Source organism: Cornus florida, unplaced genomic scaffold (assembly GCF_030987335.1).
Source record: "Cornus florida cultivar Cherokee Brave unplaced genomic scaffold, ASM3098733v1 CherokeeBrave_3.0.0_Hap2_Chr05, whole genome shotgun sequence".
Lineage (NCBI taxonomy): Eukaryota > Viridiplantae > Streptophyta > Magnoliopsida > Cornales > Cornaceae > Cornus > Cornus florida.
Window position 1 is genome coordinate 90,658,543 of NW_026775575.1, and position 23,604 is coordinate 90,682,146.

A 23,604-nucleotide genomic window follows, 5' to 3' on the forward strand; every position below is an offset into this window, starting at 1 on the left:
CTCTCTGTATTTCTCGGCTATGTGAAAAGGATTAACAAAACCCTTGGCAGACATATACTTATGTATTTATAGGTTTTATTTGAAACCCTAAATTAAATCCTAAACCAACTACAAGTCAGCTCAACGTAAAACCTAAAAGAAAACTAAACCCTAATAATGAAGCAGCTAAAATTACTTTATTATGATTTTGCAAATATGGTCAAAACCCAATTTTCACGATCCATTAAAATCTTCTGCGCTGATAATGCTATGGAGTACAATGAAACAAATTTTCTAAAATTTCTTCGACAACATGGCACAATCTCTCATTCCTCTTGTCCTGGCACAGCTCAACAAAATGGGCCGGTTGAACGTAAGCATCGACATATCTTAGACACTGTCCGTTCTCTCCTAATATCTAGTTCTTGTCCTGAGCATTTTTGGGGGGAAGCAGCTCTCACTGCTGTTTACACGATCAACCGTGTTCCAATGCTTATTATTGGCAATCAATCTCCCTATGAACGTTTATATGGCATAATTCCGGCTTATAATCTTCTCAAGGTTTTTGGATGTGCTTGTTTTGTCTTACTTCAGCCTCATGAACGTACCAAATTAGAACCTCGTGCTCGACTGTGCTGTTTTCTAGGTTATGGAATTAAACACAAAGGATATAGATGTTGGGATCCCATTTCCAAAGGTCTTCGTATTTCTCGTCATGTCATCTTTTGGGAACACAAAATATTCTTTTCTCTAGCTAAATTCCATCTATCTTTATCTTCTATTCCTTTCTTCTTTACCGATTCTTCCGTCGCACTCTTCCCAGATGACACAAATTTAATATCTTCATCTGAGAATTCAAACACTACTCCAGACACACCATCACCATCCGAGATCCCACAAATGCCCTTACCTGATGAATCTGTTTCATCTGAGATCCCAAGCATTACTCCAGATCCAATGGCTTTATCTGAGCTCCTACAAATGGCCTTACCTGATGAATCTATATTTTCTGATGATCCTACCATTGGCTCTTTTCCATCAAATATCATCACCACTATTAAACCTTCCCGACAATCTGATCGGGTGAGAAAACCTCCTAGTCATTTACGTGATTTTCAGTGTTTCTCCACTATCATGTCTCATCATGAGCCTCAATCATACCGTGAGGCTAGTTTTAGCCCCCTTTGGCAGCAAGCTATGGCAGAAGAATTACAGGCTCTCGCACAAGCTTATACATGGGACATGGTTGCTCTTCCTTCTGATAAAACTGTTGTTGGCTGTAAATGGGTTTACAAAATAAAAACTCGTTCTGATGGTTCAGTCGAACGATACAAAGGTCGTCTAGTTACAAAGGGTTTCAACCAAGAATATGGCATTGACTATGAGGAAACATTTGCCCCTGTTGCTCGCCTTACTTCAGTTTGTAGCCTACTGGCTGTTGCAGCAGCCCGCAAGTGGACATTGTTTCAAATGGATGTGAAAAATGCCTTTCTCAATGGTGATCTTATTGAAGAAGTATATATGAAACCTCCTCCAGGATATGATCATTCTCCACACCAAGTTTGTAAACTTCGTCGCGCTCTATATGGTCTTAAACAAGCTCCAAGGGCTTGGTTTGCAAAATTTAGTTCCACTATTGGAGATTTTGGTTTTACTTCAAGCTCATATGATTCTAGTCTTTTTATCCTCAAGACTAACTCTGGAATTACTCTTCTTTTACTTTATGTTGATGATATGATAATCACTGGAAATGATCTTGCAGGTATCTCTGCACTAAAAAATTTCCTTAGTCATCACTTTGATATGAAGGATCTTGGGCGCCTCAGTTATTTCCTAGGCTTGGAGATGCTCTCTAATTCAGATGGTTATTATCTCTCCCAAGCCAAGTATTGCTCTGACATTATTGCTCGTGCTAGACTCACAGATTGCAAGACCGCTCCCACTCCCATTGAAACCAATGTCAAGCTCACTCCTCTAGATGGTACACTCCTCAGTAGTGCTACATTATATCGACAGTTGGTTGGCAGTTTGGTATATTTTACTGTTACTCGACCTGACATCGCTTATGCCATGCATCTTGTCAGCCAGTTCTTATCTGCACCTCGATCTACCCACTATACTGCTGTACTACGCATCATTCGATACATTAAAGGGACTATGTTTCAGGGTCTTCACTTTTCTTCTCACTCTTCACTTGAGTTACGTGCCTACTCTAATGTTGATTGGGCAGGTGATCCAACTGACTGACGTTCCACTACTGGCTATTGCTTCTTTCTTGGGAACTCTCTCATTTCTTGGCGTAGCAAAAAGCAATCTGTTGTCTCCAGGTCCAGTACAGAGGGCGAATATCTTGCCCTTGCTGATTCCAGACAAGAACTTATTTGGCTTCGATGGCTCTTAACAGATATGGGTATTTCTCACTCTACTGGCACAGTTCTCTATTGTGATAATCGGAGTGCTATTTACATTGCTCATAATGATGTCTTCCATGAACGCACCAAACATATTGAAATTGATTGCCATATTGTGCGTCAACATGTTGCTCGGGATACTGTACGTCTTCATTCTGTAACTTCCGCTGATCAGACCGCTGACATTTTTACTAAAGCTCATCCGCCAGGCAGATTTCGGGAATTAATTTCCAAACTCAAGTTGGTTTCTACTCTACCACCTTGAGTTTGAGGGAGGATATTAACATAATTAGATTATAGCCGTTGTATAGATTGTTATCATAGTTAGATTATATTATATCCGTTGTATAGATTGTTGCCATGATCATTGTATAGCCGTTGGTGATCTCTCACCTATTTATACCTCTCATTGTACATGATTTATTTACACTTGATTATACAGAACATATTCAACATATATCTCTGTCACTCTCTTATATTCAACAGATCCGATGTTGGCATCATGTTCAACATTTGGTGCTCACATTTTGTAGGGGCTTTGGCCTTGTCTTGGTACGGGCATCACACTATACATTATTTATCTTCAATATTATTTGTGAATTAAAGTTTATTATATGGACATTTAATATAGTACAAAGATAATATATTAATATATATAAAAAAATACTATTAAAAATGATTTTAAATTATTCAAAAATAAAAGATAATAATGTGTCAAAGTTTTCTAGGTGACCAACAAACATGATACAGTGAGAGTATATTTGTACTCCCGACCAAAAAAAAAAAAATCCTATTAACATATATATTAGTAATTATATATATATATATATATATTATAATACCGGTCCGGTTCAATATATATATATATATCTATTATAATACCGGTCCGGTTCAATTCCCGTTAGGTTCTTCGGTTCAGTTCTGACTTGCCATCGATTCTCAGGTTCCACACCCCTAATACTCATAAGCTCATCTGACGAGGAGCTACGGACTTGTATTATTTTCCATTCTACTCATGAAACCTCCACACAAAGCCACCATTTTCATTGGCCTCATCCCTTTAGAGTTATGACATTGGTTACTTCACGAACCCAATGATTCTTTACGGCTTTATTACTCTACAACTAAGTCTCGATTTTGTGCTTTACTTCTTTACATCAATCTGTCACGAACCACACAGATTGCAAATGAGGAATTTGATAAGACTACTTAATATTCAACGTATAAAGCATTGCATCCAGTTACCCATATATATATATATATATCAAAGAAAGTTGTTGTCTTGTTCCTGTTCTTCTCTACAAAATTTATCGATATTCGTTCTTACTCTGTCTTTTGAAGCCATACAGTCTACGATTCGCTCGTCCCAAGAACCCAAGGTTCGTTTCTCAAATCACAATTTCAAATTATTGAACCGTTGTGTGCTTCTCTGCAATACTGTCTGTTGTGTTTTTTGGAAATAATTTGATTTGATTTGATTTTATTTGATTTGATTTTATTTATTTTATTTATTTATTTTTTTGTCAATTGCTTTGAGTTTGTGATGGTACAATGTGCTCATCAAGTGTATTTATATGTTCCGGAAGTGAAAATATGTTGTGAATGTTGTGATATAACAATTAGGGTTTCTTAAGATAAAAAAGTAGTTGTTTTTGTTCTACTTTGGTTTGATAGATTATTTGATGGGGAATAAGTTGAGTCGGAGGAGACGAGTAGTCGACGAGAAGTATACAAGACCACAAGGTTTGTACCAACAAAAGGATGTAGATCATAAGAAGCTTAGGAAGCTCATACTCAACTCTAAACTCGCCCCATGCTATCCGGGAGACGAAGAATGTGCTTGTGATTTGGAAGAATGCCCCATTTGCTTCTTGGTATGTGCTTTTAATTCAAGTGTTTTTGTTTTTCGAAATTGGCCTGTTTATGAGACATCTAGGGAATGTAAAGAGACATTTAAGGCATTTGGTTAACTGAGATTGGGCTAAATTATTGCATGGGATACAATTGAGTTGATTGGTGTATTTTGGAACCACAAATGATATTTAGTACGAGGTTTGTAGTTGAATTCTCAGGTCTTCCTTCAGCATTTTCAATTAATGCACGATACACAATTGAGTTGATTCATAACAGTGGAAAATTAAGTTTTTGATACGATTTCATCTTCTTTTGCTTTTACAATTGGACCACCTCTTGCTTTGAACGGCATTTCAATTTTGTTTTTTATTTTTTATTTTTTATTTTTTATTTGTAGCAATATAGAAGTTTCTAATTTTTTTTTGGGTATAAATTCTTTTAGTATTATCCAAGTCTCAATCGCTCCAGATGTTGCATGAAAGGCATTTGCACAGGTATATGTTATGAACATTTCTCCTGTGATTAATGCAGTTATTAATATTTGGATGCCTATTGATTTTTTCTGTTTGCAACAGAGTGTTTTCTGCAACTGAAGACCCCAAATCCAACTCGTCCTGCACAGTATCCTTTATTTATGCAAACCATTCCGCCATGTTGCATATTTCACCTACCTTTTGTGGTTACTATTGGGATTGCTACCTTTAAGCTTTTTGTTCTATGCTTGTTTTCCTTAATAGTGCAAGGTGTCCCTTCTGTAAAAGCTTGAATTATGGTATTGAATATCGGGGGATGAAAACAAAGGAGGAAAAAGGTTTCGAGCAAATTGTAAGGTTTTCTTTCTCAGAGAATAATTTTTTTTAATTCATTTATTTTTCCTTTAGGAATTAGCACCTTCAATTTAGAGAATCAAATTTGCAATTGGTTCACATTTTTCATGTGTTTAGGAAGATCAAAGGGTTATAGAAGTAAAAATAAGGATGCAGCAGCAGGAACTTCAAGAGCAAGAAGATAGAAAGCATAAAAGACATGAGATAAGTTCTTCAAGCAGAATTATTGAACCAGGAAAGGTTGAATGTCGCCCATTAACAGGTATATTCTTTTAAAATTATTGGTTCAATATCTATATATATATATGCTTTTTTATTTGATATGATGATCACAATTATGTACCTTTTCTTGTATGGTTTCTGATTGATGCATTACATTTTCTTTCATCTGCATTGTCGTGTTCTATATCTTTTGTAGAAAGTGAGGAATTTGTTTCTTCTCAATACTCACCTGCTGCTTCAACAACCAGACAACCTCTACACTCTAGGAATAACAGGTATATTATTGTATACATAATTATTCAGTTAATTTCCTACAATTCAAAAATGATAATATCTGTTTTTCTGTTTTGTGAATTTTCTGAATTTTTATTTATTTTGTGGAACTGAGAGAGTAAAAATGATAATATCTGTTTCTGCTCTTAAACTGAATTGCTCTCCTTTTGTATCTTGATTTTGTTATTTATAATGCTGAAATTGTTTTCAAGATAGATATCATCAGATTTTCTACTTGTATTCAGTCTGTCAATATGACTTCCTTACCTTTATGTTGTGTGTAATAAACAAAGATAATCACCGTTATGTTATAGTTGAACAAAGATATTTTCTTAGTGAACAATGAACATTTGTAGGGACTATCTAAATACATCTTAGATAGAATTCATATGAAACAATATTTTCTATTGTAGGATTCTATCCTGTTGCATGGGTGTTTTGAGGCAGTTACATACTTACACTACTTTTCAAGTTATAGTCCAAAACTTGTGTTGCACCGGTTATCTTTTGGTGTATTTTTGCATTTTATTAATGTGATTACAGTTATCTCGTGGTTTGACATATGAGAAGATCTTTGAATGGATGTAACTTCATTTATATATTATGAGTTTACTGGAGTTTGGGGCGGTTTTCAGAAAATACCAGTTGTATGGATACATCAGGAATAATTTGTAACCTGAAAAGATATGTCAACAACCTTACATTCAACTACAAAAGGAATTCAAATGTGTTTCCTTACAAGCTCTATTCCGATGGTTCAGCAATTTATTACAAAATATTTATGGCATCCAGTATTAGTCCTGTTTTATTTGAAGAGTTTCCTGCCTGACTGTTTATTGAATGTCAGTCGTTATGTTATCAATTTTAAATCCTTACATGGGGAAGTTGGAGTCATTTCAAATCGAGCTGGAAGTATCCGTCTTTCAGCATGGTTCAGAAGTACTACATGTACCATAGTCGACCAGTGTTACACCGCAATGCACCACCACAAGAAAAATTATGAGTTGATGAGTACCTTCTAGTCATCATCTCATTGCTCCCTTGCTTACAATAGATTAGATTAGGGGCATTATCCAGTACTGGTCTTGCTACAGCAAGGTCCTGGGAAGGAAGATTCGAGACAAACATAACTTTTGATATTTCACAAAGTGGATGCGCTGGGGCTCAAACTCACACCATTGGCAGTGTTGTTAAACCACGAACAATAGATTAGATGGCCCACCATAAGTCTTCTTGAAGGAGATGTGTTGTGAAAAGAGCTATTTGGGCATGAGAGGGATAGGATGTGTGCTGTCTGGCTAAAAAATTACCTAGTGAAAGACTATATTGGTACATGTTATCTTATGAACTGAAGTATGACCATGGACAAACTTATAAATAAATGCAAAAAATTTCATTTACCAATTGACAAATATTTTAGGACGTGTGCGGATACCTCTGTAGGTGCAGTTTTTGAAGTATTAGAATAAAGCTGGAATTCGTGAATTCTCGTAATGTGATTACATTAATTACATGAATCGATACTTTTGGTATTCTTTTTGGCACATTCCAAATTCTGTCCTCACATAGCGTAATTTAGCATGATCTATTTTTGGATATGCCTCCAACTAAGGTGAACCTATGTTACAGACACGCTTCTTAACTTGCGTCTTGTTTGGCAAATGCAATCAACTTGGTCCTAATAAGTAATAAGATGATTCTTATGCCATGTTAGTATTCTTGATCTTGATGCGGACTTCATGTGCAGGGACGATGAACTTGACCTGGGTCTTGAGGATATAATGGTTATGGAAGCCATCTGGCTGTCTATTCAGGTATTGTTTAAATCAATTTATTGTCTGTCATTGAGAATACATCCAGTTAAAATGGGAGCTTTTGAGCTTAAAATAGTTACAGCAAATCATGAATTCTCTTATTGTTCTTCCAGAATGAATTAAGCTGCATTCAGACTTTCTTATTTTATTAACAAAATGATCTTAGTTCCTATCTCTACGTATGAGGTTGAAAAATCTGAGCGTTGCTTCCATTTGTTATATTTTTCTAAGTATGACCCATGCTGTTTTGCAAAATTGTTGCCAGGAGAATGGCCGACAGAAAAGTCCAGCCTACGGTGAAGCTGCTCGATTAGAACAATACATAACAGAAGATTGTTGTGGCTTAGCAGTCATGTCGCCGCTGGCTGAAACATCATCACCTCCATCTGATGGTCTGGCTTGTGCAATTGCTGCACTTGGTGAGCGCCAGCAAATGGGCAGAGAATCCTCTAGTAAATATAATGGAAACATATCGGCATTCAGCTTGCTTCCTTGTGGCAGGTTTTCCAATATAGAGGAGCAAGTGACGGAGAATCATCCTCCTGCAGGGAGCTTAATTGAGGCCTCACCCTATAGTTCAATGGCAATGGCTGTGGATGGCAGAGAATGGGGGTTGAATCATGGATTGGAGGTGGCTGAAGAAGGGACCATCTATGCTAGTTCCGATGCAGTAGAAGATGAAATTAGGGTCTCACCTGATAGTAGGATTGCTGCATTGCCACCATAAGATGATATTGAGGGTGGCTTTCAGACTGTTGTTGGGACCATTAGTCCAGAGAGATTCAAGGAGCAGATGATGTTGGCTATGGCCATTTCAGTAGCTGAGGCTTGAGCAAGGAGAAGTGCACTGGTAGACTGGTAGTTGCATGGCAGTATGGCACTGGTTTATGAGCTCAAGGTAGTAATGACTCTCTATCTACAGAAGTAAATGGAAACAGCTTTTTTAGTGAACGAAAAGTGGTGGGTTATGCCATTTGCAACACACAGTTCTCAGAACAAATGGTATTGCAAAACCATGAAAATAAAATCATTTCATGGCGCTTTCTATGGAAATTTATGGCATACATCCACCATCTAGGGTCAGTTTTATGATGTATTTAGCATTTCTTTGTCAAATTTTACAATTCGATTGTGGTCTGAAGTCCAATGAAAAAGCTTAATGTGATCAACTTTGTAAACAATGTTCAATTATAAAAATAAAAAAAAAGGAACTTTGTAAACTATGCAAGGACATTACCTGTCCTGCTCTTATTATTGCATACCAGATAACAAAAATCACATACACAAACCTTTTGGTGTTTAAAAGTGGCACATATAACAAGTTGAGGTGCTTTCTGTGATGAAAATTTGCATGTCAACAAGGGGCATGGTCAGCTGGAAGTGTTTCTTGATGATGATTATCAGAAATGCCACAGAAAGCTCATCTTGGGTTTCATCCGACTCGTTTTTTTTTTGGCATTGCCCGCTAAATGAAGGACATTTTCCTCCCTTAACTTTTATTTTTTCTCTTTTGGATACTAAAAAACTAATCATGTATATTTCTTAGACAATCATTTCAGGGAGACTAGACTGTGAGCTGGCATTCGACACCCTTGGTGGGCCGAAGCCGATTGTTTTAAGAAAAGACAGCTGCATATTCACACCTAAAAGTTTACAAGACATCGTTCTTCATCACTGAGATAATGTGGTGATTGATGATCAGGTTAGCAACATCTTTCACAAATTTGGCCTGGCTAAAAAACTAGGCAGGGACTTAAAAATTCATTCCCAAACCTGACCCGGCACTGAGCCTATATGTCATACCTAGTGTGTATGGAAAATGTCTTCCAAGCAAAGCAAAAGGAGGAAGAAAGAAAAGGCCAATAGGGATGCTTAAGATTTGGTATTATGGAGTATCATTTTGTGTTAGATTACATCGGAACTGTTAATATGTTGGAAGGACAATGCTCAATCCAAAATTAAATCTAATTAAACTGACTTTTTATTGCAAATTATATTGTGAATGAGACAAAATTTTAGGCATATTTGGTTTGTAACTCTGAAAACTGTTATCAGAAATTCAGAAAACATAGTACAGTTTTCAGATAACTATAAAAAACTGTTATCTTAAAACAGATATTTTTTTAATTGAGTTTTAAAAAAACTAAACCAAACCGAATTTTTTGTACCTTTTTCGTTTCTAATTTTTCGAGAACATAAAACTATTTCCAAGACTTTAATCTCTTCATTTTAATTTTTTGTTTAAATTTCATGTGATATCATTAATAACCAGATCAAAGTGAAAGTGCGTATAGTCAAATTTAAAAAGTTGTGAATCCATTATCGCCCCAAGGATAGTGAATGTGCACATCAACAATTCAACTTTGAGGTGAATTAATTAATTGTCACTCAAGGTGAAAGTGAATAATCAAGTGATTGGGGTTCCAAAGTAATAACATTTTGTCCCCTAAATGAAATGGGTGGGGCCACCTAATTAATATGGATATCCATACAGTGATCTTGTGCATTGTTTAGAAGGGATGGGATTCATGAAATTGGGTTGTTGCAGTAGTTGAAGAAACATTTAAGCTCCACATGGAATGTCTCTCTCTCTTAAAACATAGGGGTGGGTTCACATGCATTGTCATGAATATTATGGACTTGTGGTCTCACTGCCACCCTAGCTAGCCCATTCTTTTCATTCAATGACCATAATCTTTAATTAATCTAATGAGCACACAAATTATATTTTTAGAAGTAGTGATACTCACACCAAACACTTACAGTGTATCATCTAATCGAATAATTTTTAATTGACTATTTATATCAAATACAACTAAGTAGAAGACTCAATTTCTTTATTTGTTACATAATTGACCAATTAAAAGATCAGGTCTAGCAATTCACTGCAACTATTCAGTAAAAGAATCATTTTCCTATTCTTAGTTGGTCCTCTAATCAATCAATAGTAATTCTAATCTCAATAGTTAATAGAAAGTCAATTCTATAAAATTCTTTGAGTCGGATTAATTCGACTGTTCCTATGAGTGAGAATAATGTCGCTTCGACTATCAAACTAATCATCAATATACTAGCAAAAAGTAAGAAGGGTAAGCTTCAATTTGAGGGGTAGATTGAATTGTGTTTTTGTGTACAGTAAATAACATTTAGAGAAGGAGTAATCTAATTGTCAAACTGGTCCACTTGTACAGAGAAAACATGCAAGTCCAACAGATGTTCACCTAGAGGTTTGTCTATTATTTTTTTCCTTAAGGAATATTTGCTATCTTCATTAAATGTTTGGTGTGTACAAATTAAATCATAGATAAAAGTGGATAATTAAATGACTGGATAAAATAAGCATTGCACTATTAATTAGGACAAAAACAAGAGCCAACAGTTGCTAGGTCAAGTGGATTGATAACCTTCATTGAATTTGACAAAAATGAGTCAAATTGAGTTTGATTATGAAACATCATCACACGTGCAATAATGACTTTTCTGAATTATTATTAATAATATGAGCTTTAGGTTCCATTATGTTTTAGTATAAAAATTAAGTTGCGATTTCAATTAATAGAATTTAATAAGGACACACTTTGTCAATGAACTGTAAAAATGAATTTTCTCTCATTAAAAATCTTTATTAACTAACTACAATGACACTCTTTAAGATTTAGTTAATTAACAACCATGTATAAGTTAACTTTTAACAACCATGTATAAGTTAACTTTTGTTTTTTTACGATGACACCCCTGATTAGATATGGATCCAAACACAGCCTAAAATAGAGTAAAATGTCTTATTTTCCCTCCAATAAAAATATTCATTTTTCATTTAAAATATCAATTATTTTAATTGACGAAACTACCCTTTAGCGATTTGAATAGCGTGTGGCTTTTACACGTGTCCACCAACTGCCCCCAAGGCCATAACCCTTTCATCTCTCACCAACTCTGCAATACCGTCGCTTGAGAGTAATCGGAGCAAATCGTCGTCTGGTTGGTGTTGAAAATGAGCACTAGCGCGTATGATGAGGAGATCGAGATCAATCAATGTCTGGGATACCGTTGATATTCGGCGTTGGAGGTTTCAGATCGTCATCCTCGAAGGGAAGGGGATGACACTATGCAGTCAAATCGCTCCTTTTTAGCCCCAACCCATTGCCGGAAGAAGCCTCACGCGCTGTCAGATGGGCCTTTACGCGTTATCGGAAGGGGCCTCACGCGCCCCCACATGGAGGTTGCCGACTATGGGGATGGTAGCGGTGGTTTTCGGCTATGGGGATGACGACGGTGGTTGTGGGTAGGGATGGCGGCGGTGGTTATCGGTTATGGGGTGGCGGCGGTGGTTATTGGTAGGGATGGCGATGGTGGTTGTGTAGTGGGGTGGCGGTGATGACGTCGACAAATATTGTGGTGGTGTTGGTGGTTGTTCATCCTTGGGAAATATGCGTTTGCTGTTGATGGTTGTGCGGCTGGATGGTGGTGGCGAGTTTTGTTGGGGAGATGTGGTGGTTTGTTGGCCAGATTTGATCTCCAGCGCGGCGGTAGCGACATGGTCCCTGCAATGCATTTTAGAGAGAAATTGCATGATAGGACAGAGGAGGCAGGCCGAGGATCCCTTACCTAGTGGGCATTTGTTTACGAAATTACTTGAATACCCATTTGTTTTTACTAAGTAGAGAGGTTGTATTGAGGCTATTTTTGTCCCAAAAAAAAGTGACGGGACAAAATATCTATATGTATATATATAGAAATGCATACATGTTTATTTAGGTTTGAGATTAAATAGAAGGTTAAAAAGGTAATTTTATATTTTAAATAAATTAATTTATAAGTTAAAGAATAATAATGTCAATTAATCACGTGTCAGTTGTGATATGGGTGCTTTTGTTAAATTTATTAAAACTGAGGGGATGCCATTGTTCAAAAAAAGACTAATTTATATATGGCTATCAATAAGCTAAACCTCAAGGGATGTCATTATAATTAACTCATTAATGTATTATATGATTTTAAACATGCATAGTTTTTATTGCCACAAATGAGAATCAATCTTAATGATAGCATTTCCAACTTTAAAATTTCTTCACTAGACTAAATATTTTCAAATATACAACTTTTGATTGATCATGTTTATCAAATATTTATAATAGAATAGGATATTATTTTTTATATATATTTTTTGTAAATATAATAATAATAGTAATAATAATAATAATAATAATAATATTATTATTATTATTATTATGATTATTTATTTATTTTGGGAAGAAACTCACACACACCCACCATTCACGCATCCATTTTGCTCATTTAGAAACTCGAATCTTCACCATCCATTTTGGGAGGTAGAAGAGATACCACTGGGGCACAAGGCCCTTGGTTCATACATAACTAATAAAAATGAGTTGTGATTTAATGATCGAATTCGGCAATTATCAAATTCAATTTATATAAAAAGAGTGATGAATCCTATCACATAACGTTTTGATTGAATTTGGTAATTATCGAATTTGATTATTGAATAATTATTCAATCAAAGTCAAGCAGATCATTATAACTATTTGCAAGCAAAAAACACCTATGGTATGCATATAAAGTGTATAACCTCCTATACGTTTTAAAAAGTCCCTAACATTTAATTTTGGATCAATTAAGGACCTGAATGCTAAAAAGACTAAAGTAGCCTTCTATAACTGAATAAAAAAAGGTAAAAAAAATAAATTAAATGTAAAATAATTAAAATGTCCCTCTTTATATATATAATATAGGGTTGCGGAAAAAAAACACCCTTATGGTATGCAAATAGAGTATATAACTCCTTATACGTTCCAAAACCTCCTTAACATTTAATTTTGGTGCAAACAATGATCTGAATGCTAAAATGGCTAAAGTATACCTCTATAACTGAATAAAAAATAGGTAAAAAAAGTAATTAAATGTGACAAGTTTATATATAAATAAGGGCATTATCGGAAGAGACTAGTATTTTTAAAATTTTAAATCTTAAAAATGTCATGTGCAATGCAAATGACTAAATTTTTAACGAAACAATGACTTCAAGCCCTTCTTTACCACATTGTTTCAAATTTAACGGACTTATATGCTCAAAATAAAATATGGAGGATTTTATTTGCCCAAAATGTAACATTAGTGGTCTTTTTCTCACTTTGCCCTTATAAGGGCATTACCGGAAGAGAAAAGGGTATTTTCAAAATTTTATATTTTAATAGTGATTTGAGCAAAAAAAATTTTTTTATTAAACTTGCATCTATAATTATGTATATCTAATTGCTAGTATTAAACATTAGAAGATAAATAATATAGTGTTCATTGTTTCATATTTGAACTTAAAATTTTAATTTTGTTTAAAATTCAAAAGATAAGATAATGTCTCAAATAACCCTATTATCTTTATCTCCCTTCCGATTTATAAAAATAACGTAATTTGATATACAGAGCAAGATAAACTTATAAAAAGTAACAATAACTCGTAGGTGAGATAATTTTGGAGGTATGTAGATTAAGCGAGGCAAAGGAAAAAGGAAAGGGAAATAAAAGAAAAAAGAGAAGCAAAGGAAAACATTTTTCCTTGTTCATTTCCCTCTAATTACCAAATTATTTTAAATATTGTAATAATAAAATTTTACTCATTTTTACAAATTTAACGAAATTATTATAACGACCCACTCCACCACGTGGTATGATATTATCTGTTTTGGGTCGAGCCCGCACGGTTTTGCTCTTTGGGCTTTACCCCAAAAGGCCTCATACTAATTGGAGTGACACACCTACATATAACCACTTCACATTTCCCTTACCCAGGTAATGTGGGACTGTGCACTCGTAGCTCGCCAGTGTGGTAGCCTGCCCGTGTCTCGCACCCGCCCACGACACACTGGCCTACAGGATCATCACAATCCACCCCCCTTGGAGGCCCGACGTGTGATACCCCACGAATCCGAGACATAGGTTGATCAGGCCGAATCCCAAATTCGAGGGAATATCAAACAATTAATATTTAAAAACGAACACAGATTATAAAAATGAATTAAGAATAAATATTAAAAACTGAAAGATCTCTAAATATAAAATCCTCCAATATTAAAGATTAATAAAATCCAAATCATTCCAAAACCTCTAATAGTTTAAACAACTCGGGAATCCATCTCTAGTGGACCCCTAATAAAAATCCAAACTGAAATGTAAATAACTGAAAGAACATCCAAAGCTAAACCACGGAGAAAAGTCCTACATCGTCAGAAGATTGAGTGATAGTCTCCGCTCAGCACGATCAAGACTACGACTGGAACTATCGAACACCTGAAAAATAGAAATGGGTCAGGCCCACGAACAAGTTCTTTCCTACTACAATCCAAGCAGAGACTCGATACGCATGTACATTCTAACCAACTCAATAATAGCTATATAATCCGTATATATATATCTCCACATTACATGACTCTCACTGGACTATGCAGGGGGTCTCAACCTAAATAGAAGACAACATGCAAAACGCACCTGAGTGGACATGAGTATCTAAGCCTAACAGGGTATACCACGACCTATCATATCTAGCTACGCATCCTACTGTATATACGCTTCCTAACCGATGATTCTGAGACTCAAGCTCAGATCGCAGTACCATAAATATATATACTTAAAGTCCATCCTATCCATCCATAATAGATCCAATTAGCCGTTCAGTTTGTTCAGCTGCACAAGCTTACATATCCATATCAAGTAATTCAGTTAGTCATTCAACTCTGTTTCGGCTGATCTAACATAAATATAAGTAGGATTTATTTTATAATCCATTCCCTTATTCCATATAGGTAGGATGTAGTATTTTGAAACTAACCCATCCCTAGTATGCCACCGTCCCATACCGGTGCATACAATCCATACATCCTATGGTTGATAACACAGATAATAAATGTAACTACCAACTAATCCACATAATCCATATTATTGATAGAACATGAATAAATGTTTATATCAATTAATTCCATACAAAGCATAATAGAATTTTGTAAAACTAACATGCTTGTCTTATTCCACTGTTACATGATTCTCGCATAATTTATAGCACATAGAATAAACATAAACATTCTTTAATCCGTGATAAGCATAATAATGATAATAAATACATTAGCATGCTTACTTGATACCACCAAAACATGATTTAGACTATAAACCATTCACAGAAAAATTGCTACAAACAAAGTCAAGCAATTTAAATAATTCACTTCCAAAACAGTATACCAAACTCTGTAAGAACTTTTATCTTGCTTAAGCTATAAACCCCAAGTGGTTCATTAACCATTATTCTTGCTCTCTGGAGCTTAAACAAGATCTTAGGTAACAACTAATTTCCCAATTACAGGCCTTTGATTACCCCAGAAAGGTCAGAAAGCAACCCCAGAAGCAACAACGTGCCAAAAATCCATCAAAAAGGGGTGGAGCCGCCTCCCCCTTGTGTGGAGCCGCCTCCACAACCCTTGGAGCCGGCTCCACCCTTGTGGGGAGCCGTTTCCTTCCCCAGTTTGCCCAGTTCACTCGTTTTCCTTCACCGATTTCATTTTCGGTGACTTCTATCACTTCCGTCCTCCATCGTCAAGGTTCTTAGGTGTCTGAACTAGGTTCCAGTATGTTCAAGAGGCAATTAAATTCTTTATACAACTACCGACATCAACTTAAACATGTATTTCGTAAAAAGAATTCAAACCAAGCAATTTAGCATTGATGATCATCTACTGTTTCAAACAACTCAACCATGCAAACAGATTAGTTTTAGTGTTTTCCCAAGGTGTTCCAGACTAATTAAACACTTTACACATCAATGGACATGAAATAAATCAAGAGTTATGCAAGAAAGAATTTAAAACAACAATATGTAACTTGAAAACATGTTCCGTTTAAAGTATCTCAGACATGCAATCCAGTTTAATTTTAATCTTTATATGTTCCTGGAATTGTATTAGACATGTAAAGAACACGAGCTAATGGGAGAAAGTTAGGTATAGAACTTGCCTTTAGGTCTCAGTTTGAAACCTTGCACCGTCGTCTTCCTAAATTCTCCAGCGATTCCTACTATAATCCTTCTCTGTTCTCTCTCTGCTTCCACAGTCGTGAATAGGGTTCTAAAACCCTAGGTAGAACCTTAATACATATATTTATAGGCCTCACTGAAAATCTTAATCCTAATCCCAAGCTAATTAAAAGTCGGCTAAAACCTCCAACGTGATCACTTAAAAGACAAATACAAATCCCTAAATAAAACCCTAATTAAATAATTAAAACAATTAAACAGTTAACTTAAACCCAATTAATTAATTAAAATAATTAAACAGTTAAATCAAACCAAACAAATAATTAAAACAATTAAAGAACAATAATCAAAATGCCGAGACTATCCTTTTAAAATTAGGGACGTCCCCGTCGGCACATTTCCGGCTGGGTCAGACGCTGATACCATTTGTAACGACCCACTCCACCACATGGTATGATATTGTCTGCTTTGGGCCTGAGCCCGCACAGTTTTACTCTTTGGGCTTTACCCCAAAAGGCCTCATACCAATTAGGGTGACACATCTACATATAACCACTTCACTTTTCACTTACCCAGGCGATGTGGGACTATTTACCCGTAGCTCGTCAGTGTAGTAGCTTGCCAGTGTCTGGCATCCGCCCACGACACACCTGCCCACAAGGTCATCATAATTATATACCCAAAATAAAGGATAATAATGTTATTTGCTCAAAATTAAATCATTAAGAGTGTTTTTTTTCATTTTGCCCTCCTAACTAATCAGCCTAAAAATTATTTTCTATTTTCAAATAAAACTGAGGGTGCAATTAATATTAATATTTATTTTTGCCAATACTTTATGTTCAAAGTTGAAAAGCTTCCAAATTAAAAGTTAGGGTAAAGTACATCAACACCCTGAGAGGACACACCTATGAAAGTTTATGAAAGTTTAGCTATTTTCAAACAATGACACCCCTCAAGTTTGATACAATTACCAAAAAATCCCAATGTTTTAACTTTTATACTGACCAATTAAAAAGTTGAAATGACCTTTTTATCCTCAATTTGCTCGTACCTATTTCTCTCTGTTCTCTCTTCCTCCTCACCGCCCCTGATTCCACCAATCCACTTCTTTATCCTTCAATTTTTTTCTTTTTTTTATATACACATATATACATATATGTATATACACACAAGGATAATTATATATACACACAGGCGGCGGCGGCGACGTTGCAGTAGAGGCGGCGACGACGACCTTACAGTAGAGATGGCGACGGTGGTTGCAGTTCCGCCGTCCTCTAAGCTCACTGCGCCGCCGAGCCACCATCACCACCGTCTGTAGCTATGGACATACGGTTTTAATCCTTATTCTTCACCGGTCACTCCTTCATCGTCGTTCAGTCTCGCCGTCGGCATCCTTGCTCGCCGCCACTGTTCAGTTCCTCACTGCCGTTCTTCAACACCGAATCCAAGCAAAGACCGTCCCGTGTGGTCAATCATCTTCTTCCCCCAAATCGCGTGTCCAACACACGCCGATGCACTACCACGCGCCCAGCAACTTCCACAGCAAACCGTTCTCGTCGTTGAGACCTTGGTCTTCGAAATCGTCGACGTTGTCTTATCTCACCGCCGGTGATCCCAACAACCTTCACGTCGGCGATCCCACTACACCGAAACCATCTGTTCGTTGACCCATCGTACACAACTTCGCCGGCGTCGGAATCTTTGGCCGCCATTGAAATCACCAATCTCTCCCGATTATCTTGACGGTAATGAAATAAGTAACATGGTTACAGTAGGGATTCACATAGGTTACGGTGTGTGCGCGTATATATATAGAGAGAGATGAAAATGGTAATTTGAGTTATTTAAATGTTTTGATATTTTATAATTAAAATTAATAAAATAGTGAAGGGTAAAGTGAATTTTTTTTAAGGTTATGTTTGGATGATAAATTTTACCAGGGATTGTCGCTGTTCGAAAAGAGCCAAACTTTCACACACACACGTGTGTGTGACTTCAGGAGTGTCAATATAGGTTATCTTAATATTAAAATCGAAAACTCAAACATGCACTGTTATCCAAAAGGATTGAAAGGGAGAAGGGTTTACTCTTACAGTTTGGGATTTCTTTTCTCTAACGTTCAAAATTACCCTCTTGTCCTCTTCCTGTCTGATTCTCCTCCAACAAATCACAATCCTATCTCACACAGACCCACGTCACCCAGCCACCCCCAATCCCTTTAAATTTCAAACTCTAATTTCAAACTAAAACCCTCTCTCTCTCTCTCTCTCTCTCTCTCTACCCTCGTTAGTGGAGTTTTACCGTTACTCGAGCTTTGAAGAAGGAGCTGTTATCTATATATACTTAAGAAATTCATAGTTTCACACATCTATTATAATTTCTTCAGCCAGAGAATAATTTCATTCATAGTTTCACACATCTCTCTCTCTCTCTCTCTCTCTCTCTCTACCCTTGTATGTAACATTTCATTCTCACCCACTTCAACCAGAGAATAATTTCTTCAGTTCCTGTATCTTGTCTAGTGAATGGGTGTTTCTTCTATCTCTAGTTATATACTCCGTATCTTGCATTCACAGTAAAGGGTCTCTTGAGATGGACTAATTTCTCTCGCTCAGATCACACAGTTGGAGCTGTGACTGATTTCAGGGGTGAGATCTATTTTCTTTCCTGCTGCTTTATTTGTTTTCTGTTCATTTTGCTGCTTTTTAACTTGGGTTTTCTTCTTGAGACAAAAAAATATGATCTGTTTGTACTTGTTTTGTTGCCAAAAATTTAGGGAAAAGAAAAGAAAAAGAAAAAGAAAAAGAAAGAACCTTTACTTACTTTTACCAAAATAAAAAATTAGGGAAAAGAAAACAAATTTTGGTTAGGAATATCATGACCAACTTTTCTAAGTTTCTATTTATTTTACATTTTCTTGAGAGAGAGTGTGTGTGTTAATTTATTGATATTTTGTTGTGTTTGAGATCTAATGATATCCCTCTAATTCATTGAAATTCTAAGTTTGAATGGTGTAATTAATGTTGCACTGAAAATTGATTGAAACATTGAGGAACAACTTGGTTGAGCTGATTATTTGGTAAAGTTCGGCTCATACAATATGTTATGTACCTGATCATAAATGTATACAAGCTTTGTAATCTTCAGATCTTGCTGCTTTTAATTTGAAAATTTTTTCATCTGATTTTTTCCTATCAAGAACATTTTTCCTCTACTTCTTCTCTTTTCATCTGATTTGTCAGAGAAAGCAGCAGAAAATGTAAGTGGATCATAAATGTATACAAGCTTTGTAATCTTCAGATCTTGCTGCTTTTAATTTGAAAATTTTTTCATCTGATTTTTTCCTATCAAGAACATTTTTCCTCTACTTCTTCTCTTTTCATCTGATTTGTCAGAGAAAGCAGCAGAAAATGTAAGTGGATCGATTTGAGATACGCAACGCCCTACCAAAAATAGGTCAAATTTGAAATCCCCCACAAGAGTTTATGGGACTTTTAGCTAAATGGCATGCAGTGTTTTTAGCTAATCTCTTTAAAGTTCATTTAGTAAACGAATTTGTATGCATTCACAATGTAAAGTGCAGGAAGTTCAAAGTAGAGTGTCAATAGAATATATTACACACTTTTTCAAAATGTTTTAGGTAACTTTTTGTCCATATTTGACCAACAACATAGCTGGTAGTTTTCATGGTATGATAAAATCTAAAATTCATGATCAATATTTTATATATGCCTAAAGTAAAAGAAAAACATGAACAAAGGAGTTTGAATGCAATCCAAATTACATGCAAGTAATTTATTCAACGAAGTTGTGTATGATCATTGCCGTTGTTGTTTCAACCCCTAATGTACTATGGTTAACAGCAGCAAAAATTACGAATACTACTTCCCTGCATCCGAACTCTACAAATTTGTTAGTTGGAAATATCTGGAAAAGATGTTTTTTTTGCCATGTCATGGTTTACCCCTTAGGTAATTAGGTTTCTCTAATTACCAATTTGAAGTTTTCCTTGTTTTCAAGAGCAACATATATTCTTTTTGTTGAATGCCAAAATAGGCTTTTTCATACTATGTTACCAGTAGAAATATATCATTGTAATGTCCAATATAAAGATCAGGTGTGCCGGAGCAGTTTGCTTATGTTGTTAAAACCCAGGGCATTTTGGAATAAATTTGATATGGATAATAGCATTTAATGTTTGATTGTGCATATGGAATTGTTTGGCAAATCTGTCAGCTCTAGGAGATACTTCATGTTTTTTTTTTCTTAGTTGATACTCACACACACGTCTCTTCCGAGACTTGAACCCCTGACCTCCCTTTGGGAAGTAAGAGACTAATACCGCTAGACCACTGGCCCGTTAGAGATATTTCATGTTTTTATACTCAAACTGTATTTTTATTTGATTGTATGTTGCTCTTGTAGTACATTTCCTCTGCATTTACACATTTTTCCTCTTGATCACAGCTTCAAGTTTTGTAGATCACAAGCTTTAAAGTAATTTGTCTTATTATCTTCTTCAACCATTTGCCTTCTGAACTTCTAGCAAAATCAATGCCAAGATCAAGGTTAGAGAACTTTAATCTATAGAATATGGGCCAAATGGCAGCTCTCTTTTCCAGTATCATTCATTTGGTTTGTAAAGATTGTTTTGTGTACCATTTAATCTGTTTGAGCTGTTTTATTCGTGGAGTATCCATCATTGGCATGATAATGATGGCTACCATGTGATTATTGCTTAAGCAATTGATTAAATGATCAAATTACTATATTCCATTCTCTGTCTATGATTTGTGTGTTTGCAAGCCATTATGTCAAACCAAAATTTGATGAATGTGAATCACTGCTTTTGATGAGTGCTTGTTTCCTTGTGAAAGAATGAATGCTGCAAACTATAAAGTAATTTTGAAGCATCATATGGAATAGAATCTGTAATTATATTACAAACCTTCTTTTATATCCTAGCCATATGGATAATCCACAGATGAAGGGATCAACTAATATTAACTTCCTTTCAGAAGTGCATAGCTTCATTTCATTCATTTTCATTTTCTTCCGTAAAGCCTTTAAACAATGTCTATTTTACCTTTGCTAAAATTAAGTTCTTCATGCACCTAACTTGATTTGTGGCACACAAATTCGTTACGGAAATACTACCTTATTCTCTATGCCAAGGAATGGACAATACTTTGCCTTAGGCCATATAAGAAGGAAGTTTCTTTTATGGCCTAAGGCAAGCATTGTCCCCAAGAAATTAGCTTTAATCCTTATTCCCACATGCAATTGATGTTTTAAGTTGTTATTGTTATATGTACATTAAGTTTTGTCTCTCAAAGTTGACTTTTTTATGTATTATGTTTGTGTGATTAATGGAAATTTATGTTTTTATATGTCGAATAGGGGGTCAGAAATGCCTCAAAGGCAATCTCCCCGAGTCCCACTTCAACTTAGGTCATCATCAAGCTCCAATTCTGATCCGCTGCATAATCGACCCACTAGTAACAAGAGCTCTAAGCTAGTGGATCGCCGATCCCCAAGAGGTACACAATCTGATTCAGTAAATCAAAAGAAACTTGGTACCCGCATTTCAGATTTAGAATCTCAACTTGGGCAAGCACAAGAAGAGCTCAAGATTCTGAAGGAGCAGTTATCCTCTGTAGAGGCTGCGAAGAAAGAAGTTCAAGAAAATTTAAAGAAGAAAAGCCGGAAACCAATTCTTCCAGACCCCATGAAAATGCAAGAGGAGCAATCTCATCCAACTGAAACCCAAGAATCAAACAAAAATGATTGCAGTGCCCCGTTTGAAATTCCTGATGACAACCAGCTAGAAACTGATGTTTTCAAAGTTCCAATGGAAAAAGTGACGGTGGAGCCTCAGGTTAAATTTAATCAACCAATTGATCAAGAAGATCATGAAAGTAAACCAGTTGTTGGCCTATCAACAGAATCACCTACCATTTCTGAGCATGAGAAACTGTATTCCAGTGAATTGGCTTTGAAGAATGACGAGATCAGTTCGTTGAAAGCCAATTTAGAAGAGAAGGAAAAGGAATTAGAAGCTTTCCATCAAGAAAATGAAAGCTTGAAAAGTCAGTTGAATGAAGCAACTTTAGAGATATCATCTACTCGAGCCAAGGAAGAGGACTTGACTACAAGGTTGAGCCAACTAGGACATGAGCTGGAAGAAAGTAAAGCAATTACAGTTCAGTTAAATGAGAAGCTGGAAGCTAAAAAAGAAGCAAAGGATTTATTGGAAACGGAAATGAAGAAACTGAGTGTCCAGACTGAGCAATGGAGGAAAGCGGCTGATGCTGCAGCAGCAGTACTTGCTGGGGGTGTGGAGATGAGTGGGAAAAGAGTGTCTGAGAGGGGTGGTTCCATGGATAAGCACTTTAGCAGCATGTTTGATACTCCAGTTGGAGGAGGGTACAACCCCGGGTTTGCAGGTTCTCCTAGTATGGGTGATGACCTGGATGATGGTTTGGGTACTGGAAAGAGAAAAGGGGGTATAAGAATGTTTGGAGATCTGTGGAAAAGGAAAGGCCAGAAATAAGAAACTCTGGTCTTTGTGACCTAGAAAACCACCTTTATTTTTTATTTTTCCAGTGGAACTACTACCATTTTGAATTTGTGATTCAATTTGTGCTATCTTGTTGAATCCATGCCTTTCAGGGTGAACTTGTTGTGCTCTTTGATTTAGGGCTAGGTTTTGGAGACCTCTTTTCCAATGTACTAGAGAAACTGTCTTGAAAGATGTTATTGCGTTGGTCCTCCTCCATTCTTCTGTTATATGTTCCACATTGCATATGTTAATATTCTTTTTTTCCTTGTAACGTACTTGTGATATCCCATTTAGATTTCTGTCATTCATCAACCGTGGGATGTTAATTATATGAAAAAGTAATGCTGTTATGAATTTTCTAAGCTACCTTGAGTTGGAAGGAGGAAAAGCAGAAGTGCGAAAATCACTTGATTTAAGCATTATGACATTAGAGTATTAATGGAAATGTTTATGCATTTCCCGTAATTAATTAATTCTAAGACATCTTTATTTGAGGACCTCCATCATTTAATTCCAATCAAATTTTTAAAAAGATGCTATCGTAACATAGTGCTTTTAAAACACTAAAACACCTCTCCATGGAGAGAATCAGAACACCATTGGACGGTTTGCACGGTGT

The 23,604-nt window shown here is 35.8% G+C and overlaps 2 protein-coding genes across 4 annotated transcripts; both read left to right on the forward strand.

The window, feature by feature from the left end:
• Positions 1-3,309: 3,309 nt before the first annotated feature.
• On the forward strand, positions 3,310-8,619 carry LOC132307572 (E3 ubiquitin-protein ligase DA2L-like). Its single transcript, XM_059805370.1, has 8 exons — positions 3,310-3,769; positions 4,687-4,738; positions 4,820-4,865; positions 4,988-5,069; positions 5,189-5,333; positions 5,490-5,568; positions 7,314-7,380; positions 7,646-8,619. Exons 1-8 carry the CDS (start codon positions 3,485-3,487, stop codon positions 8,105-8,107), a joined length of 1,218 nt encoding a protein of 405 aa, XP_059661353.1. The 5' UTR covers positions 3,310-3,484; the 3' UTR covers positions 8,108-8,619.
• An 8,864-nt stretch (positions 8,620-17,483) lies between these two features.
• LOC132307573 (interactor of constitutive active ROPs 1-like) lies at positions 17,484-23,256 on the forward strand. Of its 3 annotated transcripts, XM_059805371.1 has the most exons (3): positions 18,209-19,071; positions 20,891-20,991; positions 21,824-23,256. In XM_059805371.1, exons 2-3 carry the CDS (start codon positions 20,978-20,980, stop codon positions 22,974-22,976), a joined length of 1,167 nt encoding a protein of 388 aa, XP_059661354.1. In that variant the 5' UTR covers positions 18,209-19,071; positions 20,891-20,977; the 3' UTR covers positions 22,977-23,256. The 3 variants fall into 3 exon arrangements, with proteins under 3 accessions (XP_059661357.1, XP_059661354.1, XP_059661355.1); XM_059805374.1 differs by lacking the exons at positions 18,209-19,071; positions 20,891-20,991 and adding an exon at positions 17,484-18,168; XM_059805372.1 differs by lacking the exon at positions 20,891-20,991.
• The last annotated feature ends 348 nt before the right edge of the window (positions 23,257-23,604 follow it).

Bases quoted from the DNA above. Each gene is read 5' to 3' on its own strand.
- LOC132307572 (XM_059805370.1), top strand. From the start codon at position 3,485: ATGATTCTTTACGGCTTTATTACTCTACAACTAAGTCTCGATTTTGTG. The intron at 3,770-4,686 runs GTTCGTTTCTCA...AAATTCTTTTAG, and splicing joins GCTCGTCCCAAGAACCCAAG to TATTATCCAAGTCTCAATCG. The intron at 4,866-4,987 runs GTATCCTTTATT...TAATAGTGCAAG, and splicing joins AATCCAACTCGTCCTGCACA to GTGTCCCTTCTGTAAAAGCT.